We start from the raw sequence: 20503 nt of genomic DNA, 5'->3' as shown, positions 1-20503 counted from the left end.
CAGCAACCTTTTTCAGCCGTGGGCCGGACCACTGTCCTTCAGACCATGTGGTGGGCCAGACTATATTTTGGAGCGGGGGGGAATGAACGAATTCCTATGCCCCACAAATAACCCAGAGATGCATTTGAAATAAAAGCACACATTCTACTCATGTAAAAACACCAGGCAGGCCCCACAAATAACCCAGAGATGCATTTTAAATAAAAGAAGAAGAAGAGTTTGGATTTGATATCCCGTTTTATCACTACCGAAGGAGTCTCAAAGCGGCTAACATTCTCCTTTCCCTTCCTCCCCCACAACAAACACTCTGTGAGGTGAGTGGGGCTGAGAGACTTCAGAGAAGTGTGACTAGCCCAAGGTCACCCAGCAGCTGCATGTGGAGGAGCAGGGAATCAAACCCAGTTCACCAGATTACGAGTCTACCGCTCTTAACCACTACACCACACTGGCTCATTCCACTCATGTAAAAAAAACACTGATTCCCGGACTGTCCGTAGGCTGGATTGAGAAGGTGATTGGGCCGCATCCAGCCCACGGGCCTTAGGTTGCCTACCCCTGTTTTAGCTAAATCATGCTGTCTCCTCTCCATAGCCTTCAAATACTGGAGCCGAGGACCCCAGGACCCCTTCTGCAATTTCCAGTTGTTGCTTTCAATCTGCAAACAGAACATAATTGATTTTATTGTTTCCAACCCATTCACACTGCGTTTCCTTTACATTGAAATGAATGGTGCGGAATGTTGTCGTGATAACGTTATCAGTTACGTAAAATTCCACACCAGCAGACAGCGAGGGGGGTAATGTAGTTTGGGCGAAATGTGAACTGCAGCAGAATGGAAACAGTCCTGCGTGCGATGGATGTGAGTCGGAATGAAAATTGAAGACTTTTGATAGCCCTACAAAATTTGCAAAGGTTATTTTGTTTTGTTTTATTTTTTTACAAACTTTATTGAAAATTCCAAAAACAATGACCCAACACAAGGTGGTCTTCTAAGACAAATACATGCAGTATTTTTTTTCATGGGGGGGACGACTTTTGTCCATTTACTGTATTTATTTTTCCCGATTTGAACTATAAAATGGTGGTTTCCTTAAGTCAAAATGAGAGTACCCCGAAACATTTTTTAAGGGGGAAAAAAGCACTGAATACATGTACGTGTCCTTTCTGTCTCCATTGCAGAAATAATGAAGAAATTATCTGAACGCTTTAGATTGAAGTATATCCCGTGGATGTGAGCTGAATTTGTACTGCAAAATAATTTCCCAAGTTTTAATGCCATGTGAATGACTGTGTACGATGACTGCTAATTTATATGTCTGTTTATAATTTAATGTGGCTGTTGTTGTTTTAACAAAGGGGAGAGAAATGAGTAGGCTCTCTGAGGCTCGGCTCAAAAGAGCCAGGTCTCCGGTCTCTTGGGTTACTCCCTAACAACGCCCCTGAATTCGGCCAATGCGCCTGCCACTTATTACCAACTTCCCTTGCAGAGCTGGCTGCCACTGGCTTTTTCAGAAAGATTCCTTTGCAGGGTTTCAGGTCATTGGAGCACAGGGACACAAGAAGGTGTCTTATGCTGAGCAGGAGCATTTGCCCATCTAGCTCAGTAATCAATCAATCAAATTTCCTTTATTAGGCATAGCAAACCACACATTATCAAACAAACACCGTATACAAATTGTGCAAAATACAAGCTCAACATAACAAAGTTTGTCCCAGTCAGATCTTTAACTCCAGAGAAAATCAGTTTGCATAAATCATACAATACAGCCACTAAATCTCTTTATAATGGCCCAGTCATTCTACATGGACAGCACTCAAGAATTCAGCCACTATTAAAGTAATTTGATCATTACTGTCCGAAAGCTATCTAGCTCAGTATTGTCTACACCGACTGGCAGCGACTCTCCAGGAGTTTTAAGCAAGGAGCCTTTCCAAACCCCGACAGGAGTTGAACCTGAGACCTTCTGCATGCAAAGCAAATGCTCTCCTACTGAGCTAAGGAGAAAAGGCAGACCTGAACCCCAAAGCTCTTTTTTTAAAAGGGAGGGAGGGAGGGAAAAGAAATTCGCAGCCATGCAGATTTTTAGACTGCCCCCAGTTGCCTGAGAGTTGTGCAAACCTTTGCACTTCATTTTGCTTCCAAACTGTCACCGTTTCCCTGTGGGATTCAATCATGGTCGAACCATTCAGCTTGATTTAGAGCTCTTGTGCAACAAACTTGCTTCCACCTCCAAAACCAGACCTTCTTTTGGGTTGGGTGGGGAATATAGAAAAACAGAGTGGAAAGTGTGGGATAGCATTTGCTTGGTGCAACTTCATCTCACCTCCCTGCAAACAAATCAGAATGAATGTCGTCCAACTTCCTTGCAAATTCGGTGTAAGCAAATCAGGATGAATGCTCAGTTATGAGGTCACATGGAAGCAACCTTTGTGATCTTCCCTTTCTCCTTTTGCGTTCCTGTAAAAGTGGGATTTAACCTTCACAGCACTTTTTTTTTTTTTAGGGGGACGCAGTGTTTTCCATGACCATCGCAGCCAGCTCTTTGTGTTCCAGGCTTACAAGGGTCATGAAAATGCCAGGAATTTGGTCTGTCTGCATTCTTTAGGGAACTGCCTATGCGGGAGATAGAAGGCCATCCATCTGCCTCACTTACAGTAAATGCTTGAAGAAACCTTCCAAATCAAGCATGGCAAAAATTAATTAATAATAATTGCAACATACCTGGCTGAAGTGCCAACTGCAGAGACAAATCAGCAGGGCATGACGTACTTATTAAGAAATCAAATGGAAAAGTTAAATAAGAAGAACTGAAACATGATCATTAGCAATTAAATATGTTTGGCTGTTCTGAAATCGCCCGGGGCATGGAGCTGAGTAACTTCATTCTGCTTCTTCTTGCCCAAGTCTCAAGTTGTGTTCCCCTCGGTTGCTTGACAAGAAGTAAGAGGTTCAGGATCCCAGCCAGCCAGCTAAGCCATCTTCCAGAACATTCCATTGCATTCCTCTCCCCTCTGGTTTTCCAACTCTCCCGCTCCCTCCCAAAATAATAAAAAGCTACCCCACCCTCAGTAAATCAGCATTCTGTGAACACGAAGCATGCTCAGTCTCCCCGCAGAGCTGTTTTTGGTGTTCTCCTCCACTTTAGGGGTCAGCCCTGATCACAAAGCCTTTGTTGCATTTCTGCAAACCTTGAGGGTTCTGGTGAGCCTCGTGAGATCCCCTCCTCTCCCCCCACAATGGTGGTGCCAACTTCGCTGTTTGGATACAATGAAATTAAGTGACAGGCGACATGTTGCGGCTGCCCTGTGGAGGTTCTCTGGTTCATCATAGAGGTGAAAAGCTGAGGATCAGTGGGAGGCAAGAAGCCATCACCGAAGGAAAGGTTGCTCTTGAGCAGCCATGCCCTCCAGATGTTTTGGACTACAACTCCCATCAGCCCCAGGCGGCGTGCTGATGGGAGTTGTAGTCCATCCCTACATACTGTGGTTACATATGCTTCAGGTTACAGACTCTGCTAACCTAGAAATAGTACCTCGGGTTAAGAACTTTGCTTCAGGATGAGAACAGAAATCGTACTCTGGCGGTGCGGCTGCAGCAGGAGGCCCCATTAGCTAAAGTGGTGCTTCAGGTTAAGAACGGACCTCCAGAACGAATTAAGTACTTATCCCGAGGTACTACTGGACATCCACTTACAAATCAGCTTGTGCACACTTCATGCAAACCCATGCGTTCTTTGTGATGGTGGCTAAGCAGTCACCCACACCAGATTCAGGGTTCACTCTGTGAACCTCCTTCCTTGCCCCACTTGCTCTGAAGAAGCTGGTAGCCCCCAATTCCTGCCGCAATTCAGTTTAAAAGGGAAATGAGGGCGATCCAGCAATTTGGCCCCAAGTCACACACCCAGAAGGCTAGAAGGGTGTGTGAAGCCCCATGGTGCCATACAATGTTTGCATCTAATCCTATACCCACAGGCAGGGCCCGTAACTCAAAACCGACTTTTTTCTTTCCAATCAGAAACTGCTTAGACCACATTCTCCAGAAGTGTTTAAAAAGGGTGGGGTTACTGCATTTACACAAGCTCTGCTAGATCTTTGTGTGTGTGTGTGTGTGTGTGTGGTAATTGCAAAGCAGAAATATAAAGCTCAGAACCAGTGGACAGATCGGGGCAACTGAATATTTTCTCCCATTCTTTCTGGAGAAGCAACTTTTTGAAAAAATAAAAAATGCCTCTGTTAAATTTCCTCCTCTCTTCTCCTGGGTGCATTTGTCTGCTGTGCCTGCTGTTCTTCTTGGCATCGCTCTATTTTCCAAGGAGCTTCGGAAAACCGAATTTTAAATTCCCGCCTGGTCCGACACCTCTCCCAATCATTGGGAACCTACATTTGCTGGATATGAAAAGGCAGGACAAATCCATATTGAAGGTAGGGAATAAAGTTGCTTCACATAAGCTGTGCTTTTGGTCCCTTTGTGCAAATTCAAGAGCGGATTAGGGAAGAGGGAGAAGTCTGATTTGGTTCAGAGGCAAACTTAACCAAATTCACACATTCCAAAAGAATGTGCGAACTGAAATCCACACTTTTCTACTTTTTTTTTTTTTACAACGCAGCTCTCTAGCTAAGCTACCGTCAGGGTAAAATGTACCTATGCATGCATATATTACTGAAAACATACAGGAAAGTATTGTATTTGGATGAATCGCTTGCAAAAATATGTGTATCTGTCAAAACTGCATACAAAAAAATGTGTTTATTAGGAGAATTTTGTACTAAAATGCTGCTGAATTTGTGTAAGGATCTTTTTTAAGTCGCAAATTGCTACAGAAATGCGCAGAACTGAATTTGAAATTGGGAAACCGAGAGACTGAGAGAACTGCAAATTGACAGATTTGCCCATCCCTAGTAAAGATTTATATTTCTGGCATACATTTGTTTTAAATCAGTTGAGTAAGATAATGCTGTGTTGCATGAGAAACACGAATGCAATCACATTTTGGTTCGAGTTTAACACAGTTGTTATCTCTTTATGTGCACATACTCTATGTATTTCATCCATTTTATTTATTTTTTACTTTTGTGGAATTACTCTAGAGTAAACAAGGAGTGGGTTGCAGTTGTGCACTTTGAAATGGGTCTTCCTGCATTACTTCCACCAACTCCTATTCAATAATCAATTAAATTTGCTGTAACTGTGGGGGTTTTATATATTAATTTGACAGCTCCCATCCCCTGCTTTAGCAAACAACAGATGTAAAGAGAACTCACAGTACAATTATATAACATGTGTTTGGCTCTAAAGAGGCAAAGTGTTTAGATAATCTTTTTTGAATAGGGATGGGTTGCAGGGAGAGTTTGCATTTAAAGGCAAACTTACATAACTGGCATTTTCCAAGACAGTATGAGAGCCAAAACACAGCCATTCTTCAAAATTTGTAGTGCTCCAGATTTTGCAGTGGACTTCACCAGCCAAATAATGTGCAGTTGCCAGGGGTCCAGCAGAGCTTCCTGTTTATACCTGCATTAAGCCATGTCTAGGCAGTTAAGCACTCAAGAATGTGCAAACAGTTGTACTTTGGTTCTCAAATACCTTGGTACTCGTATGTTTTGGCTCCCGAATGCCGAAAACCCGGAAGTGTGTGTTCCAGTTTTCAAATGTTCTTTGGAAGCCAAACGTCCAACGCGGTTTCCACGGCTTCCGATTGTGTGCAGGAAGCTCCTGCAGCCAACCGGAAGTCGCGCCTTGGTTTTCGAACAGTTCCAGAAGTCAAATGGACTCCCGGAACGGATTAAGTTTGACAACCAAGGTAGCACTGTCTTATTTGTACTAAAATGCTGATAAGTTTTCATGAGGACTTTTTTAAAAAATTGCAAAGTAATATGGAAATGTGAAGAACTGAAGATCAGAAAAATGCAGTGGCGTAGCGTGGGGGGTGCAGGGGGGACGGCCGCACCGGGCGCAACATCTGGGGGTTAGGGTTAGGGGGCGCAAATCCATGGGTTAGGGGCACAAATCCATGCGTTAGGGGGCACAAATTACTTGCCTTGCCCCGGGTGCTGACAACCCACGCTACGCCACTGGAAAAATGTGAAACTAAGAGAAACTGAAACTGACAAGACTCTGGTCCCCAAAGACAAGGCAGAGCAATTGGTTATTCAGTCCATCCTTCCTGGGCACAAAGTCTCCTCCAAATATGTAAATGTCAAAGAATAGTGAAATATACTCAGAGTCCTGTAGTGATTTCATGCTCTTTATTGCAGCGTGTAAAACAGTGATTGAATTGCCCCCCCCAAACCTCAGGCTTTTCTATACATTATTTACACAATGAGTCCCGTCTGATTGGCTGATTCTGCTTCCCTCCTGGAGCCTGATTGACCTTTTCCTGCTGGCCAATCAGTTGTTGCATTCTACGATCCTACCAGCCTAATAGGCTGATTAACTTCCTCCTGGAGTCTGATTGGTCTTTTCCTGCAAGCAAATCAGTTGTTACATTCTAGGATCCTACTTGCCTATTGCTCTAGGATCCAAGCTTAGTACATAACAAATAGCTATTCATCAGAAGCAGAGTTCTCTACTGCCTTCCACTCCAACAGGCTGCCATGCAGCCTGTTCTATCCAGATCTCCAAGAACACTTCAGATACCCTGAAAACAAGATCCATCTTCAGGGAAGAAGGAGTTGATGATGTTATTCAAGTCATTCTCGTTTGCCTCCGTTAAGGTGTAGGGATTTGAGAGAGATTTGATTCATTTCTCATTTAAAGACAAACCAAGCAATCCCTACTTTCTGAACCAATATGTGAACCCAAACACAGTTACCCTTCAGAATTTGAACTTCTCCAAATTTTTCAGTCAAGGAATGGGTACCAAAAATGCATGCATATTGGGTGTGCATAAGAATGCATGCATTAACAAGCAGAAATACAAAAAAATGCATTATATTGGAGGAAAATGCTTTGCCAAAAGTGTAAATTATTGGGCAAAACTGTATATTAGGAGAAATTTGCAGCAGCAACAAGACCATTTGAAGGAACTTTGTTATAACCTCTGCTTACCTTTCAGCTTGCTGAGAAATATGGCCCGGTGTTCACCCTCCATTTTGGATTCCAAAAGGTAGTAGTGCTGACTGGCTACGAAGCTGTGAGAGATGCCCTTGTGACCTTTACGGAGGACTTTGTGGACAGGCCGCCAATCCCAATATTTGAAGAGATTCAGCGAGGAAATGGTAACGGACTGTCATGGACTGGCTGGATATAGACGAATGGGGGGGAAGCACCAGCTGGGGAACCCCCAAGGAAACCCCCAGTGGTAGAAGGTTCAGAGCCAGAGGATTGTTGGTGGGATGATGATGAGGGAAAAGAGGGAGCAGAATGGGAGGAGGAGGTGTCAGAAACGGCAACAGGGTTTAGTGAGCAGGAAGAGGCTGTGGCAGAGAGCAGTCCAGACTCAGAGGCAGGAGAGGAGGGTGGCAGATGAGTCAGGCTGCTGAAGAAGCCAGGGAAATCTCCCCCTCCTGCTGTGACCAGCTCCCCTCTCCCCCAGTGTCCCAGAACACGCAGAGAAATGAAGAGGGTGGAGTACAGAGAGACAAGATGAATGAGCCTTAGGCTGTTGGGGAAGGAACCTTAGAGAGCGATGGGAAGGCAGGGACCTTCAGTCCTTGCAACTGCTTTATTGGGTCAAGAGTTGCTGTGGTCACTAGGCCTGTGCTGTTTTGGTTTTTTTGACTAAAGTGTTAACTTCACTGACAGTAGTGTTTTTTTTAATTCCTGACTCCTCCTCCAGACATTGACTAAACACAATTGCCTTAATTCCTGCTTTTCTGCAAATCCCTTATAAAGTTGTGGCATGCTTTTGTAAGGCAATCAGCAGCTTGTGAGAAGGAGGGGGGCTTTGATGTCAGGATGCTTGGAACTGCCAGAGGAACTCAGGGTTCGGGAATGTCAGGTGGCAGAGGAACCAACCCCCCCACAGCAGGTTGCCAGGAACAGATAAGACAAGGAAAAGACCTTACCACCTGCTTTTTATTCAACATTTACAGAGAGAGGCTTGGGAATGCAGCCTCTCGGAATAATGATGTTGTCCCGAGTGACTCTCCACCCCCCCTTCTCTCCCACTTCCTCATTCATCAATAGTAGCACTCCCTCTACGGTTGCCACTTAGGGCCATCTGGCTTCAAGCTCTTTGCTCTCCTACTTTTAAGGCTTGCCAATTCTGAGAGATGGTGGGTCTGGAATGCTTTCTAGTGATAACATGTCAGCCAGCTGCTCCGGCTCTGCCGCCTCCTCATCTCCCATTATTTCCCAGCTTTCCCCCTCATCTACCTCTGAGATATGAGCTCCCTCAAACCTCTGTTGTAATTCTGAACTGTCATCTTCTTCTCTGGAAGGGTCAGGCTGGGAAGGTGGTCTCCACCACTCCTCCTCTGCCCTGTCCCTGATAGGGGAATGGGGAAGATGAGAAGAACAGTGGTTCTGGTGATATATGTGTGTGTGTGTGTGTGTGCATATATTTAAAGCAAGTCTGATGTATCTTTAAATAAAAAAAGGATTCACAGAACTCTTCCCTAATACAAATGAGTGAGACCAGGTCTTATGTCTACCCCAACAGGGGTGTTTTTTTCCACCGGAGAGCTGTGGAGGACTACCCGAAGATTCACCATGGCCAGCATGCGCAATCTTGGCGTGGGGAAGAAGCTCATAGAGCAGCAGATTAATGAAGAACTTGGTTTCCTTGTAGAGGACATTAAATCTTTTGAAGGTGAGTTTGGAAAATGTAGGAGATTAGGGCAAAACCAGCTGCATGGATATAAGATGGGGGACACCTGGCTTGCCAGTAGTGCATGTAAAAGGGATCTGGGCGTCTTAGTAGACCACAAGCTTAGCATGAGTCCACAGTGTGATGCAGCAGCAAAAAAGAAAAGAAAAAAAGCTAATGGTATTCTGTGCTGCATCAACAGAAGTATAGTGTTGCAATCAGGAAAGTCTTACTCCGACTCTATTCTGTCTTGGTCAGACCTATACTGGAGTCCTGTGTCCATTTCTGATCACCACAATTTAAGAAGGATATTGAAAACCCAGAACATGTGCAAAGAATGGCAATGAAGATGACAAAGGGTCTGGAAACCAAGGCTTATGGGGTAATTGGGTATGTTTGGCCTGGTAAAGAGAAGATTAAGGGGAGATATGGTTGTTGTTGTATAGTCGTTTAGTCGTGTCCAACTCTTCGTAACCTCATGGACCAGAGCACGCCAGGCACGCCTATCTTCCACTGCCTCCCGCAGTTTGGTCCAACTCATGCTAGTAGCTTCGAGAACACTGTCCAACCATCTCGTCCTCTGCCGTCCCCTTCTCCTTGTGCCCTCAATCTTTCCCTACATCAGGGTCTTTTCCAGGGAGTCTTCTCTTCTCATTAGGTGGCCAAAGTATTGGAGCCTCAGCTTCAGGATCTGTCCTTCCAGTGAGCACTCAGGGCTGATTTCCTCAAGAATGGATAGGTTTGATCTTCTTGCAGTCCATGGGACTCTCAAGAGTCTCCTCCAGCACCATAATTCAAAAGCATCAATTCTTCGGCGATCAGCCTTCTTTATGGTCCAGCTCTCACTTCCATACATCACTACTGGGAAAACCATAGCTTTAACTATACGGACCTTTGTCAGCAAGGTGATGCCTCTGCTTTTTTAAGATGCTGTCTAGATTTGGCCTGCTAAAGAGAAGATTAAGAGGAGATATGATAGCCATCTTCAAATAAAGGGCTGTCACATGGAAGATGGAACATGCTTGCTTATCCTGCTCCAGTGACTAGGACCCCGTTAATGGCTTCAAGCTACAAGAAAGGAGATTCTGACTAAACATTAGGAAGAATTTTCTGACAGTAAGGGCTATTTGACAGTTGAACAGACAAGAGGTGGTGGACACTCCTTCCTGGCGGGGGGGGGGGGTAAGCAGAAGTTGGATGGCCACCGGTCATGTATGATCTAGTTGAGATTCCTTCCTTGCAGGGGGTTGGACTCAATGACCTTCAAGGTCCCTCCCAGCTCTATAATTCTATGATTCTAAGTCAGAGTGACTGCTCAAAATAGCCAACGTTGTCTGATCTTCCTGCAAACAAGTGAGGATAAATGCTCAATGAACAGATTGTCCCAAGTCTCCAAGGTGTGGGTGTTCCTAGCGCACATGGGCATGAGCATTAACACACCAAGCTGTGCCCAGCTTACCATTTCACACCCTGCAGCTACTGAGGGATATTTTGAATCACTGGCATTGATCCAAGACAGAAGGTGGTGATAATGGGAAAACTGTCGACATGCAGAGGGCCGGGAGACCAGCTGGCTAGCCCCAGCTGGGCTGTCTCCTTCCAGTCTTCCTGCTGCAAAGACCATCGGCCTCTGCTCCGACGTAAATCAGCGACCCAGGCTTTCAAGCCAGAGCACACTATCAGCAGAGCGAACTGCACACACAGAATAGGTGTGAGGCTTGTGGAAGCATACTACAACTACAGATTTATTAATCATAAATCAGGACAAAGAAACATGTCTTCTCTCTTTCTCGTCTTCTCAGAGAGAACCGGAAAAGCAAAAGCTATACACAACGGAAGTTCCCAGCAAGCTGTGCTGGAATGTAAACAGACGTGACATGCAACAGTTCCACACGTCTGCTCCTTAAGGTGGAATGGAAATCTCAACAAAAACTGGGTTGTTTTGTGACAAGGATTGTTGCACTAGTTGGGTTCTTTATCACTTCCAACTCTATAATTTCCCTGGTAATGGTACAGAAACACTGTTGCACTTATGTGCACAGTGAGCAACTGGTTTTATAGGAAAACCATACTGGAGAAATTATGGACCCCACAGTTATCACTCTCTCCCTCCATGAACTTTTCTTAGGTCTTGACTTCTATGATTCTGTGATTGACTTGGCAAGTGGCCCCTGTTCCACTTCCGAATCTCTAGCTACTGATCTTCATTTATTGTTGCGAACAATAAGGTTTCGACTCCTGGCTTCCACCAGGACTTGTCCCTGTTTTATTCTCGGTTTCATCCATTTAGGTGAACCTTTCGTTCTCAGAACCTTTAACACTGCCCCAACCAACATTACTTTTGCTCTGCTGTTTGGAGAGAGGTTCGACTACAAAGATCCAGTATTCACCACCCTGCTAAGACTCATAGATGAAGTTATGTGCCTTCTTGGATCTCCATTTTTGCACGTAAGAAAACTTTGTAGCTGCTACTTCATACACTTATGGGGTGATAAACTGGAAGGAATTCCAAACTAGATGTGCTGAGCTGAGGGTCTAGGATTTGTCTTCCCCATTCAATAGAAAGTAAGAATGGTGGGTTTATTTAGTACATGAAAAAGAGTGAAATTTCCCCTGGGAGCTGTAGTTTGCTAAAGGAGCTGATCTCACAGTTACCTGCACCCTTAAAATGGTGTCACAATGCCTTAAATACATGATGTGGATGTGACCATAGTCTAATACTCAGTTTGCCCCTGTTCTAAGTCCAATTTGCTAGCCACTATACCACGTTGGTTCTCTTTAGCATATAAGATTCTCAACCTTGAGTGTAAGACACATTCACACAATTTTAGGTCCCATCTACATCATACATTGAAATCACTCCTATGGCAGCTTTCAGTTTTTGTGTGAGAGAGATTAGATTTCCTCTCAACTGCTTCTTGGGTTACAAAGCTGAAGGTTAATAGAAAATCCATGCAAAATCAGAATGCAACACGCATTCACTTTGGCCTATAGATACCTGATCTAAGAGAGGGGAATCCAAGACTATTATAATCCCAGTCTGGGTTAATTTTCATTGTACTCCAGGGGGCTCTGACCTCTTTTCATCACAAACAGTGCTGCTTCCATTCCGCTGCAGTTCAGTTCACACCAAATACTATTTTATTAATCTCGCTGTCTCCTATTTAACACAACTGACATACACACACACACAACTTCATTATGGTCACAGACCAGCATATACAACTGACATAAATTTTGTCTATGTGGTGTTAGTTACGGATTTAAGCTAATTGATGACATTTCCCCCTATACCATTCATTTCAATGCAAAGGCCATTTATTTTGATGCTGAGGAAACACAATTCAAATCGGGCAGGGGTGCAGAGTGAGCCTCATCAAGTACATACCCTTTGTAGATTGAAAATAGCAACAACAGCAAATACCAGTTGGTATTCACTGGATTGATCCCCATTTCATGCGTGGGTTGAATAAGCAGACATCAACAATTTCTGCTTCTGTTCGATTTTCATTGGAATTCTCCGACATCCCAACTCAGGGGCAATCCTTCTTCCTGAAGACTCTGGGGAGGGGTAAGACAGTCATGGGAATACCTATTTCCTTGGACAATACTTTCCCCCAAGCACAACCCTGGTGAATGACTTTTGTCTACATTACTTTTCAAGGTAACTAACATTTATTTCACCCCCTCCCCAACGTTTCCTCCTTAATTTCCTCCTGACTAGCTGTTTAATTTCTACCCGTTCCTTGGATTTCTTTTCAACGCTCACAAAATTCTACTGAAGAGGATCGAAGACGTCCGTATCATTATAAGGGAATACATCAAGACAAGCAAGCAAGACATCAACGCCAACAACCTCAAAAGCTACACAGACGCATTGGTCTTCAAGCAACGAGAGGTATTTTGATGATTCAGGTTTCAGGACCTCAGAAGTACCCTACTGCAGGGGTTAGGAATCTCAAACCCAGGGGCCAAACACATCCTTCTATCTGGCCCTTGGCATTCTCGCCAGGCTACACCTTCTCCTAGGACCACCTCACACTTTTCACCAGCGCAATTATGCACCATCTTTGAGTGGTTTTACCTGGCTGGAAGATAGAACAGAGTCTGTGTACAAACTAACCTTCTGTAGAAAGACAAGCAATACATTCATGGCTCTGCCAGGTTTTGCCTCTGGCCCCATCCACTACGGGCATGAGAGTGTGGCCTAGTGGTTAGAGCAGGCTTCCTTTCTCAAACTCGGCCCTTCAGATGTTTTTGGCCTACAATTCCCATGATCCCTAGCTAGCAGGACCAGTGGTCAGGGATGACTGGAATTGTAGTCTCCAAACATCTGGAGGGCCGAGTTTGAGGAAGCCTGGGTTAGAGTGTTGGGCTAGGAGTTGGGTGACCAGAGTTTGAATCCCCACTCAGCCATGAAGCTCACTGGGTGACCTTGGGCCAGTCACTGCCTCTCAGCATTGTTGGGGGGATTAAATGTGTATGCCACCCTGAGTTACTTGGAAGAAGATGGGATAGAAATGTAAAAAATAACGCAATAATAAATAGATAATGTGGCCCTCGAAAGGTTTCTCCAGAAATGAATGTGGCCTTCAGAATGAAGTTCCAACTTTGGGACTTCAAAGCGCCCAATCACCTGTCAGCCTTGTCCCCGATCCCCACACCTGTTGGATTTGTCCTGAGGCTGGATCTAGACACATCAAAAAAACATTTCAGGAAAACGCATTGTAAACCTCAAAGCGGTAAATCGTGTCGGTGAAAGACAGAACTCCACAGCGCCATCTAGTGTCACGGTATTATAAAATGTATAAAACGCTTTTCCTTTACTAATTTAGCTGAGTCCTGAGAGGCTATGATCCAATTAAGAATTGGGCTCATTGAGCCAAAATGGTCCCTCATCCCTGGCCTGTCTAGTCCAGCATCCTGGCCAACAAGATGAGTCTATGTGTCAGAAGTCCACAAGCAAGATGTGATGCTTGTGTTCCTCAGCTACTGGGTGCCAGAGGCATATATTTCCACCGATACCTGTGTACAGTGGTACCTCGGGTTACAGACGCTTATGGTTACAGACGCTTTAGGTTACAGACTCCGCTAACCCAGAAATAGTACCTCGGGTTAAGAACTTTGCTTCAGGATGAGTACAGAAATCGCGCAGCAGCAGCGCAGCAGCAGCGGGAGGCCCCATTAGCTAAAGTGGTACCTCAGGTTAAGAACAGTTTCAGGTTAAGAACGGACCTCCGGAACGAATTACGTTCTTAACCCGAGGTACCAATGTGTTAAATAGAGTGAGAGTATTTTTGTCTTCAATTTCAACCATGTGTTCTACCACCTCCTCAGGATACGACTAAGCGAGAGAACCTTTTTAATGATGACAACCTCATCGCTTCCATCCTGGATCTTGTCATGGCTGGAACAGAGACCACGGCAACAACATTGCAATGGGCCATTCTGCTGATGATGAAGTACCCAAAGATTCAAAGTGAGTGGCCAGTTCATTCACAGTCTCCTCCTGCTGCTACTGTTTCTAGATGATATGAGCTTCTAGGCAAAAGAAGCCCCATGGCTGAATTAGGCCCAGGCTCATCTAGTCCAGCAACCAATTTGATGCCTCTGGAAAGCCCACAGCTGGAACCTAAGGGCAATAGCTCTCTCTGAACTAGGGAGGGAGGAGAAATTCAAGTCAGTATGCATTTAAGGCCAAATCGATCAAATTTGCACTTCCTGAAACAATACACGCAAGTCCCACTATCCAAACACAAGGTGTTATCACGAAATTGTTTGTTTGACAAGCGTTTGCATAATGAGTCAACAATTTCCACTTATTCCTACGGGGAAATCTCTAATGTGTTTCTGACCAAGGAATTTTGACCCCAAAAGGATAAAAGAAACCCGGGAAAACCTGTGGATCAGAAAAAGGACAACAAATTAAGGTTTTTATTAAGGCTGCTTATTTGTTTACAGTGCTACAAGTCCAGCTGTTTGGATATCTGAATCTGTGGTGTGTACTAATTCCTCATGTTTGGATAAGTGAATTATCCAAGCCAGGAGTATCTACAGGTGCAAGGAATTTAATTGCACCCTGTTCTTCGGTTTTGTTCCAGAAAAGGTTCAAGAGGAGATTGGGCGGGTTGTGAAACCAGGCTACTGGGCCACATACGATGACCGGAAAGACATGCCCTATACCAATGCAGTGATCCACGAGGTGCAGAGATTCATCACGCTCTTGCCGCATGTCCCACGCAGCACATCAGCTGACACGCATTTCAGGGGCTACTTTCTCCCAAAGGTACCTTTGCCAAAGGTGCATGCCTGGTTTTGCATGCTGAGAATACTTCATCGTACTTTAGCATTGTTCTGTTAACTCTAGTCAATTTTAACAGCTGAGCTGCTCTTGAGCATGACTTGTGTTCTGTTCTGTCTTCACACCTGCAGGTTCCTCACTTGATGGCAATGTAATGCCATGCAGACCCTGACATGTATGTGTGAATGAAACACATGCTTTCTTGTGGGTCCATTCACACATGCAGCTCATCAGGGGTTGAGACCATATAACACCAGTCCTGAAAGACCTACATTGGCTCCCAGTACGTTTCCAAGCACAATTCAAAGTGTTGGTGCTGACCTTTAAAGCCCTAAACAGCCTTGGCCCAGTATACCTGAAAGAGCATCTCCAACTCCATCATTTAGCTCAGACACTGAGGTCCAGGGCCAAGGGCCCTCTGGCGGTTCCCTCACTGCGAGAAATGAGGTTACAGGGAACCAGGCAGAGGGCCTTCTCGGTAGTGGCACCCACCCTGTGGAACGCCCTCCCATCAGATGTCAAGGAAATAAATAACTATCTGACTTTTAAAAGACATCTGAAGGCAGCCCTGTTTAGGGAAGTTTTTAATGTTTGATGTTTTATTCTGTTTAATATTCTGTTGGGAGCCGCCCAGAGTGGCTGGGGAAACCCAGCCAGATGGGCGAGGTGTAAATAAATTATTATTATTATTATTATTATTATTATTATTATTATTATTATTATTAAATGAAGGCAACATTCATGTGGGAGCTAGCCCTTGGTCAAGTCACGTTTCATAGAAACAGAGAACTGTAGAGCTGGGAGGGACGAGGGTCGTCTATGCAATTTCTGCAATGCAGAAATGTTTTGCCCAGTGTAAGGCTCGAACCCACGACATTGATATTAAGAGTCTCACGCTCTACCGACTGAGCTATCCCAAGCTGCTATCTGGTGCTACTCCTAATAAAGGCACTATAGGTGACTAGCAGAAGACCTCTGAAGGGGAAACTGTGAATGTTTGTGTTTGCCTGCCCGTCATTACATCCTCAAGTTGGAAAATTCAGGACAGATAAAAGAAAGTACATGTTCATGCAACATATAGTTAAACTATGAAACTCACTCACCCAGGAGGCAGGGATGGCCACCAACGAGTTTGTTAAGGGTGCTGGGAATAGTAGCTTGGGGGGGACTACAATTCCCAGGATTATTTCAGTGGAAGTGAGTGTGCTTTAAATGTATGGTGTGTATGCAGCCTTGGTTTGTAAATTGCAAACTGGGTAAAGGTAAAGGTAAAGGGACCCCTGACCATTAGGTCCAGTCGTGACCGACTCTGGGGTTCCGGCACTCATCTCGCTTTACTGGCCGAGGGAGCCGGCATACAGCTTCCGGGTCATGTGGCCAGCATGACTAAGCTGCTTCTGGTGAACCAGAGCAGTGCACGGAAATGCCGTTTACCTTCCCGCCTTTGCGGTACCTATTTATCTACTTGCACTTAGGTTCCCTTTAAAAATGCAGCATGAACAAAATCCTTCAGGGATAAAGTATTTTCCATTGCCTTATTGCATCAGTGCAGGAGCAGTCCTGGTAAATGAGATGGCAATTTTCAGACTCTAAGCCTGATCTTCTCTCACCCCTGCTTACAATTTCCATCACCTCCACCCCCCCATGCTGTCTGATCCAGGGAACGATGGTGATTCCTTCGCTCACTTCAGTGCTCCTGGATCAAAGCCACTGGGAGACACCTCATGAGTTCAACCCTAACCACTTCCTTGACGCTGACGGGAAGTTTGTCAAGAAAGAAGCCTTCATGCCTTTCTCCTTAGGTACTTTTCCCCCCCAAATACATTTTTATTAAATTTCCACTTTGAACAAAGAAAAAAACAATAAATTTCAACAATCATTCACACAACTTCTTTTCCACCGCTCTGCTAAGCAAAGACTTCCCTCCCTTCCGCTAACAGGTTTTCCTATTCCAGTCTGCATCTCGCAGTTTCCTCATATTTTGTCAAGTCCACATTGTAAGACTTATTTCAATCCTGCTAGTGTCTTCAAACTTCTACAGTTATTATTTATATACAGTTGTACCTCAGGTTAAGTACTTAATTCATTCCGGAGGTCCGTACTTAACCTGAAACTGTTCTTAACCTGAAGCACCACTTTAGCTAATGGGGCCTCCTGCTGCCGCCGCGCCGCCAGAGCACGATTTCTGTTCTCATCCTGAAGCAAAGTTCTTAACCTGAGGTAATATTTCTGGGTTAGCGGAGTCTGTAACCTGAAGCGTATGTAACCTGAAGCGTATGTAACCCGAGGTACCACTGTAGTCTATAAATTTACTCCAGTCTCTTTGGAATTTTGATTCCTCCTGATCTCGGGTCCTACAAGTCAGTTTTGCCAATTCCGCGTAATCCATCATTTTCGTCTGCCACTCCTCCAACGTTGGTAACTCCTATACTCCACTTTGGGGCTAATAACGTTCTGGCAGCGGTTGTTGCATACATAAATAGTCTTTGGTCCACCTTTGCAATTTCCTCTCCCATCAAGCCCAGCAAAAAAGCTTCTGGCTTTTTGGGAAAGGTGTATTTAAGCATCTTTTTCAGTTCATTATAAATCCCTTTCCAAAATTGTTTTGTTTTCTCGCATGTCCACCACATATGATAAAAGTCTCCATCCTTCTCTCTACATTTCCAGCATACTTTATTACTTCTCCTTAGGTACTTAAAGGGGTTCGTTCATTTTGGCGTTATAAATCTGTTGAAAAATTATCAGCCCCCCTGTGCTGTGTTGTGATGGGGCAGGTGCTGTATCTTGAGAAATTCTCCCTTCTCTGCAGCTCTTAAGATGGCCCCCCCCCCTCGTGGTCTGGAACAAGTAACTCCCTTGCATTGGGAGCAAGGTGTGTGGTTATTGGAAAAGTATTTATATGGCCCTGTAGGCTGTTCCAAGTGTGAACTGTTCATCTCTTTTATAATTCTTCCAACAGCCTTGTAAGGCTGGCCAGCCCTTTAAACCCCATATTGCAGATGAGGCCGAGGTGAGGGGTGACTGGATCACTCTATTGCTGAAGGTAAAGGTAAAGGTGACCCCTGACCATTAGGTCCAGTCGTGACCGACTCTGGGGTTGTGGCGCTCATCTCGCTTTATTGGCCAAGGGAGCCGGCGTACAGCTTCTGGGTCATGTGGCCAGCATGACTAAGCCGCTTCTGGCAAACCAGAGCAGCGCACGGAAACGCCGTTTACCTTCCCGCCGGAGCAGTACCTATTTATCTACTTGCACTTTGACGTGCTTTCGAACTGCTAGGTTGGCAGGAGCAGGGACCGAGCAACGGGAGCTCACCCCGTCGCAGGGATTTGAACCGCCGACCTTCTGATCGGCAAGTCCTAGGCTCTGTGGTTTAATCCACAGCGCCACCTGTGTCCCTATACTCCATTGCTAGCCAATGCCAATTTTGCATGTACGTTCACAAAGGGCTTTCCTATCCTGTTTCCACACCATAATGAGATTTTGAAAACTGCATTGTAAATGTATTTTTTCCACAAACATAGTCAGGTGTGCGTTTTACCCTAAAAGGTTCATTTTGTTTTTTATTTTGTTTTTTTATTTTATTGACTTTAAAAAAAATTTATACAGACAGCAAAACAAAGAAGCCTAAATTAACATTGCCTTCTACTGATAAGAAATAATAATAACTGTTACAATAATGAAAATACTAAATGTACATTTACTTCCACTTTTGAACTTCTGATCTAGTTACAATATATTACTTTTCTATAAGAATCTATTATATCCTTTGCTGTCCCATATATTATTTTATTTCCCAAATTCAACCTAGCCCTCCCCTCCTCCCCACTGCTTCTCTTCACCCGTGTGAGATCTTCCCATCATAATATATTTTTTCTAGCTGCTTTGATAAAACAGAGTAACTTGAAAACTGTTAAATTATAATTACTTCTTTTGTCCTTACACACTTAACAATTTGTTAAGCACTTGCTAAAATGTTCTTTTTGTAGGCATTTTCCCCACCCTGTAATATACCCATTTTTGAACACATTTCTGCTTCTTTTTAACTGTGCCTTTTGGTATATTTTCTAAGCTACGGCACGCGATTCAGAGAAGTGCAAAGGGCGGGAGGGCTCTTTTCAAGGCCACCAGCCAACTCCCAATTCTTTTTCGGTTTTGCAGGGCGCCGAAATTGCATCGGCGAAAGCTTGGCCAAGATGGAACTTTTCTTGTTCTTCACGGGACTGCTGCAGAAATTCACTTTCCAGCCGCCACCAGGGCTTACGGAAACTGACTTGGACTTGACCGTTCCTAAGACGACCTTCACTTTGAGGCCGCAACCTCAGCTGACTTGCGCCATTCCCTTGGAGTGAAGAGAGGACATTGCGATGAGATAATCCACACATCATGAGGGGGAACTCAAGTAGGGCATTCCTTTTGGCAGAGCAGGAACTGATGGATCAGTACCTTAGCAAAGCTAGAGATGCCATGGGGTGTATGCTTGAGAGGCAAATGCAACTGGTCCCAACAACTTGACTTTTTCCATGCTTGTCATACTTTTAAATATATGCGTAACAGCTAAAGCATGTGGGAAAGCAAACATCCTATACTTGGACTTTCAGAAAGCTTTTGCTAAAAGAGTGGATTTGATATTGGAGATCATTACGAAACGGATTGTGAAAATAAAATTATAGGTACCATCTTGCCTTTATACAAACCTATAGTGTGCCCACACTTGGAATACTCTGTGGAATTAGGATTGCTGCACCTCAAAAAGGATATTGTAGAGCTGGGTAAAGGGCAGGAAAGCACAAGCAGAATGATTAGAGAGTAGAGGAACTCCCCTGTAGAGAAAGAGGCATGATGTTCGGTGCTTTTTAGTTGTGGAAAAAAAGAAGGGTATTCAAAAGATCTTAGGTTTTGTTTCCCTTAATCGTTGCTGCTTCCCAGAGGCGGGATAATTAATAGCAGTACTCAAGACTAAAACCCTTTCTCAGTTCCCAATTCAGAGACTCTGCTGCCTCCCTGCTGCTAGTCTGGGTCACAGCAAGCACTTTCCCCCAGCCTTTTCTGCTAATAAATTTACACTTGGGATTCTAAAATCCACAATTACTGAGTCCATTTTGTTCTCATATTCTGCTGTCCCAGGACTATACTTCCTGCCTATTTTGGATCTAGAGTCACATTAAAATTTATTGATGGAAAATAGACTAAGGAGAGGTATTCCAGCCCCTTGGTTGCAGGTTCACAGCAGATTCAACAATACTGGAGATGCTTTGAAAAAACAAGGCTAAACTAGCTGGGCATGTTTAGCCTGGAGAAGAGGAGGTTAAGGGGTGATATGATAGCCATGTTCAAATATATAAAAGGATGTCACATAGAGGAGGGAGAAAGGTTGTTTTCTGCTGCTCCAGAGAAGCGGACACGGAGCAATGGATCAAAACTACAAGAAAGAAGATTCCACCTAAACATTAG

At 44.4% G+C, this 20503-nt stretch overlaps 1 protein-coding gene across 2 annotated transcripts; it reads left to right on the top strand.

The window, feature by feature from the left end:
* Positions 1-2177: 2177 nt before the first annotated feature.
* Positions 2178-20137, top strand: LOC310748935 (cytochrome P450 2W1-like). Of its 2 annotated transcripts, XM_083585277.1 has the most exons (10): positions 2178-2655; positions 4314-4422; positions 7056-7218; positions 8604-8753; positions 11041-11198; positions 12475-12648; positions 14088-14229; positions 14852-15036; positions 16712-16853; positions 19211-20137. In XM_083585277.1, the coding sequence occupies exons 2-10, from the start codon at positions 4393-4395 to the stop codon at positions 19399-19401; spliced, it is 1335 nt and encodes a 444-aa protein (XP_083441403.1). In that variant the 5' UTR covers positions 2178-2655; positions 4314-4392; the 3' UTR covers positions 19402-20137. The 2 variants fall into 2 exon arrangements, with proteins under 2 accessions (XP_083441403.1, XP_083441402.1); XM_083585276.1 differs by lacking the exon at positions 2178-2655 and having other exon boundaries at positions 3619-4422.
* Positions 20138-20503: the final 366 nt, after the last annotated feature.

The sequence above is a fragment of the Podarcis filfolensis genome (genome assembly GCF_964270895.1).
Source record: "Podarcis filfolensis genome assembly, chromosome: 14".
In the NCBI taxonomy this organism is placed as follows: Eukaryota; Metazoa; Chordata; class Lepidosauria; order Squamata; family Lacertidae; genus Podarcis; species Podarcis filfolensis.
Note: the sequence above shows the minus strand (reverse complement) of the source record. Positions and strands in the feature narration are given on the sequence as shown.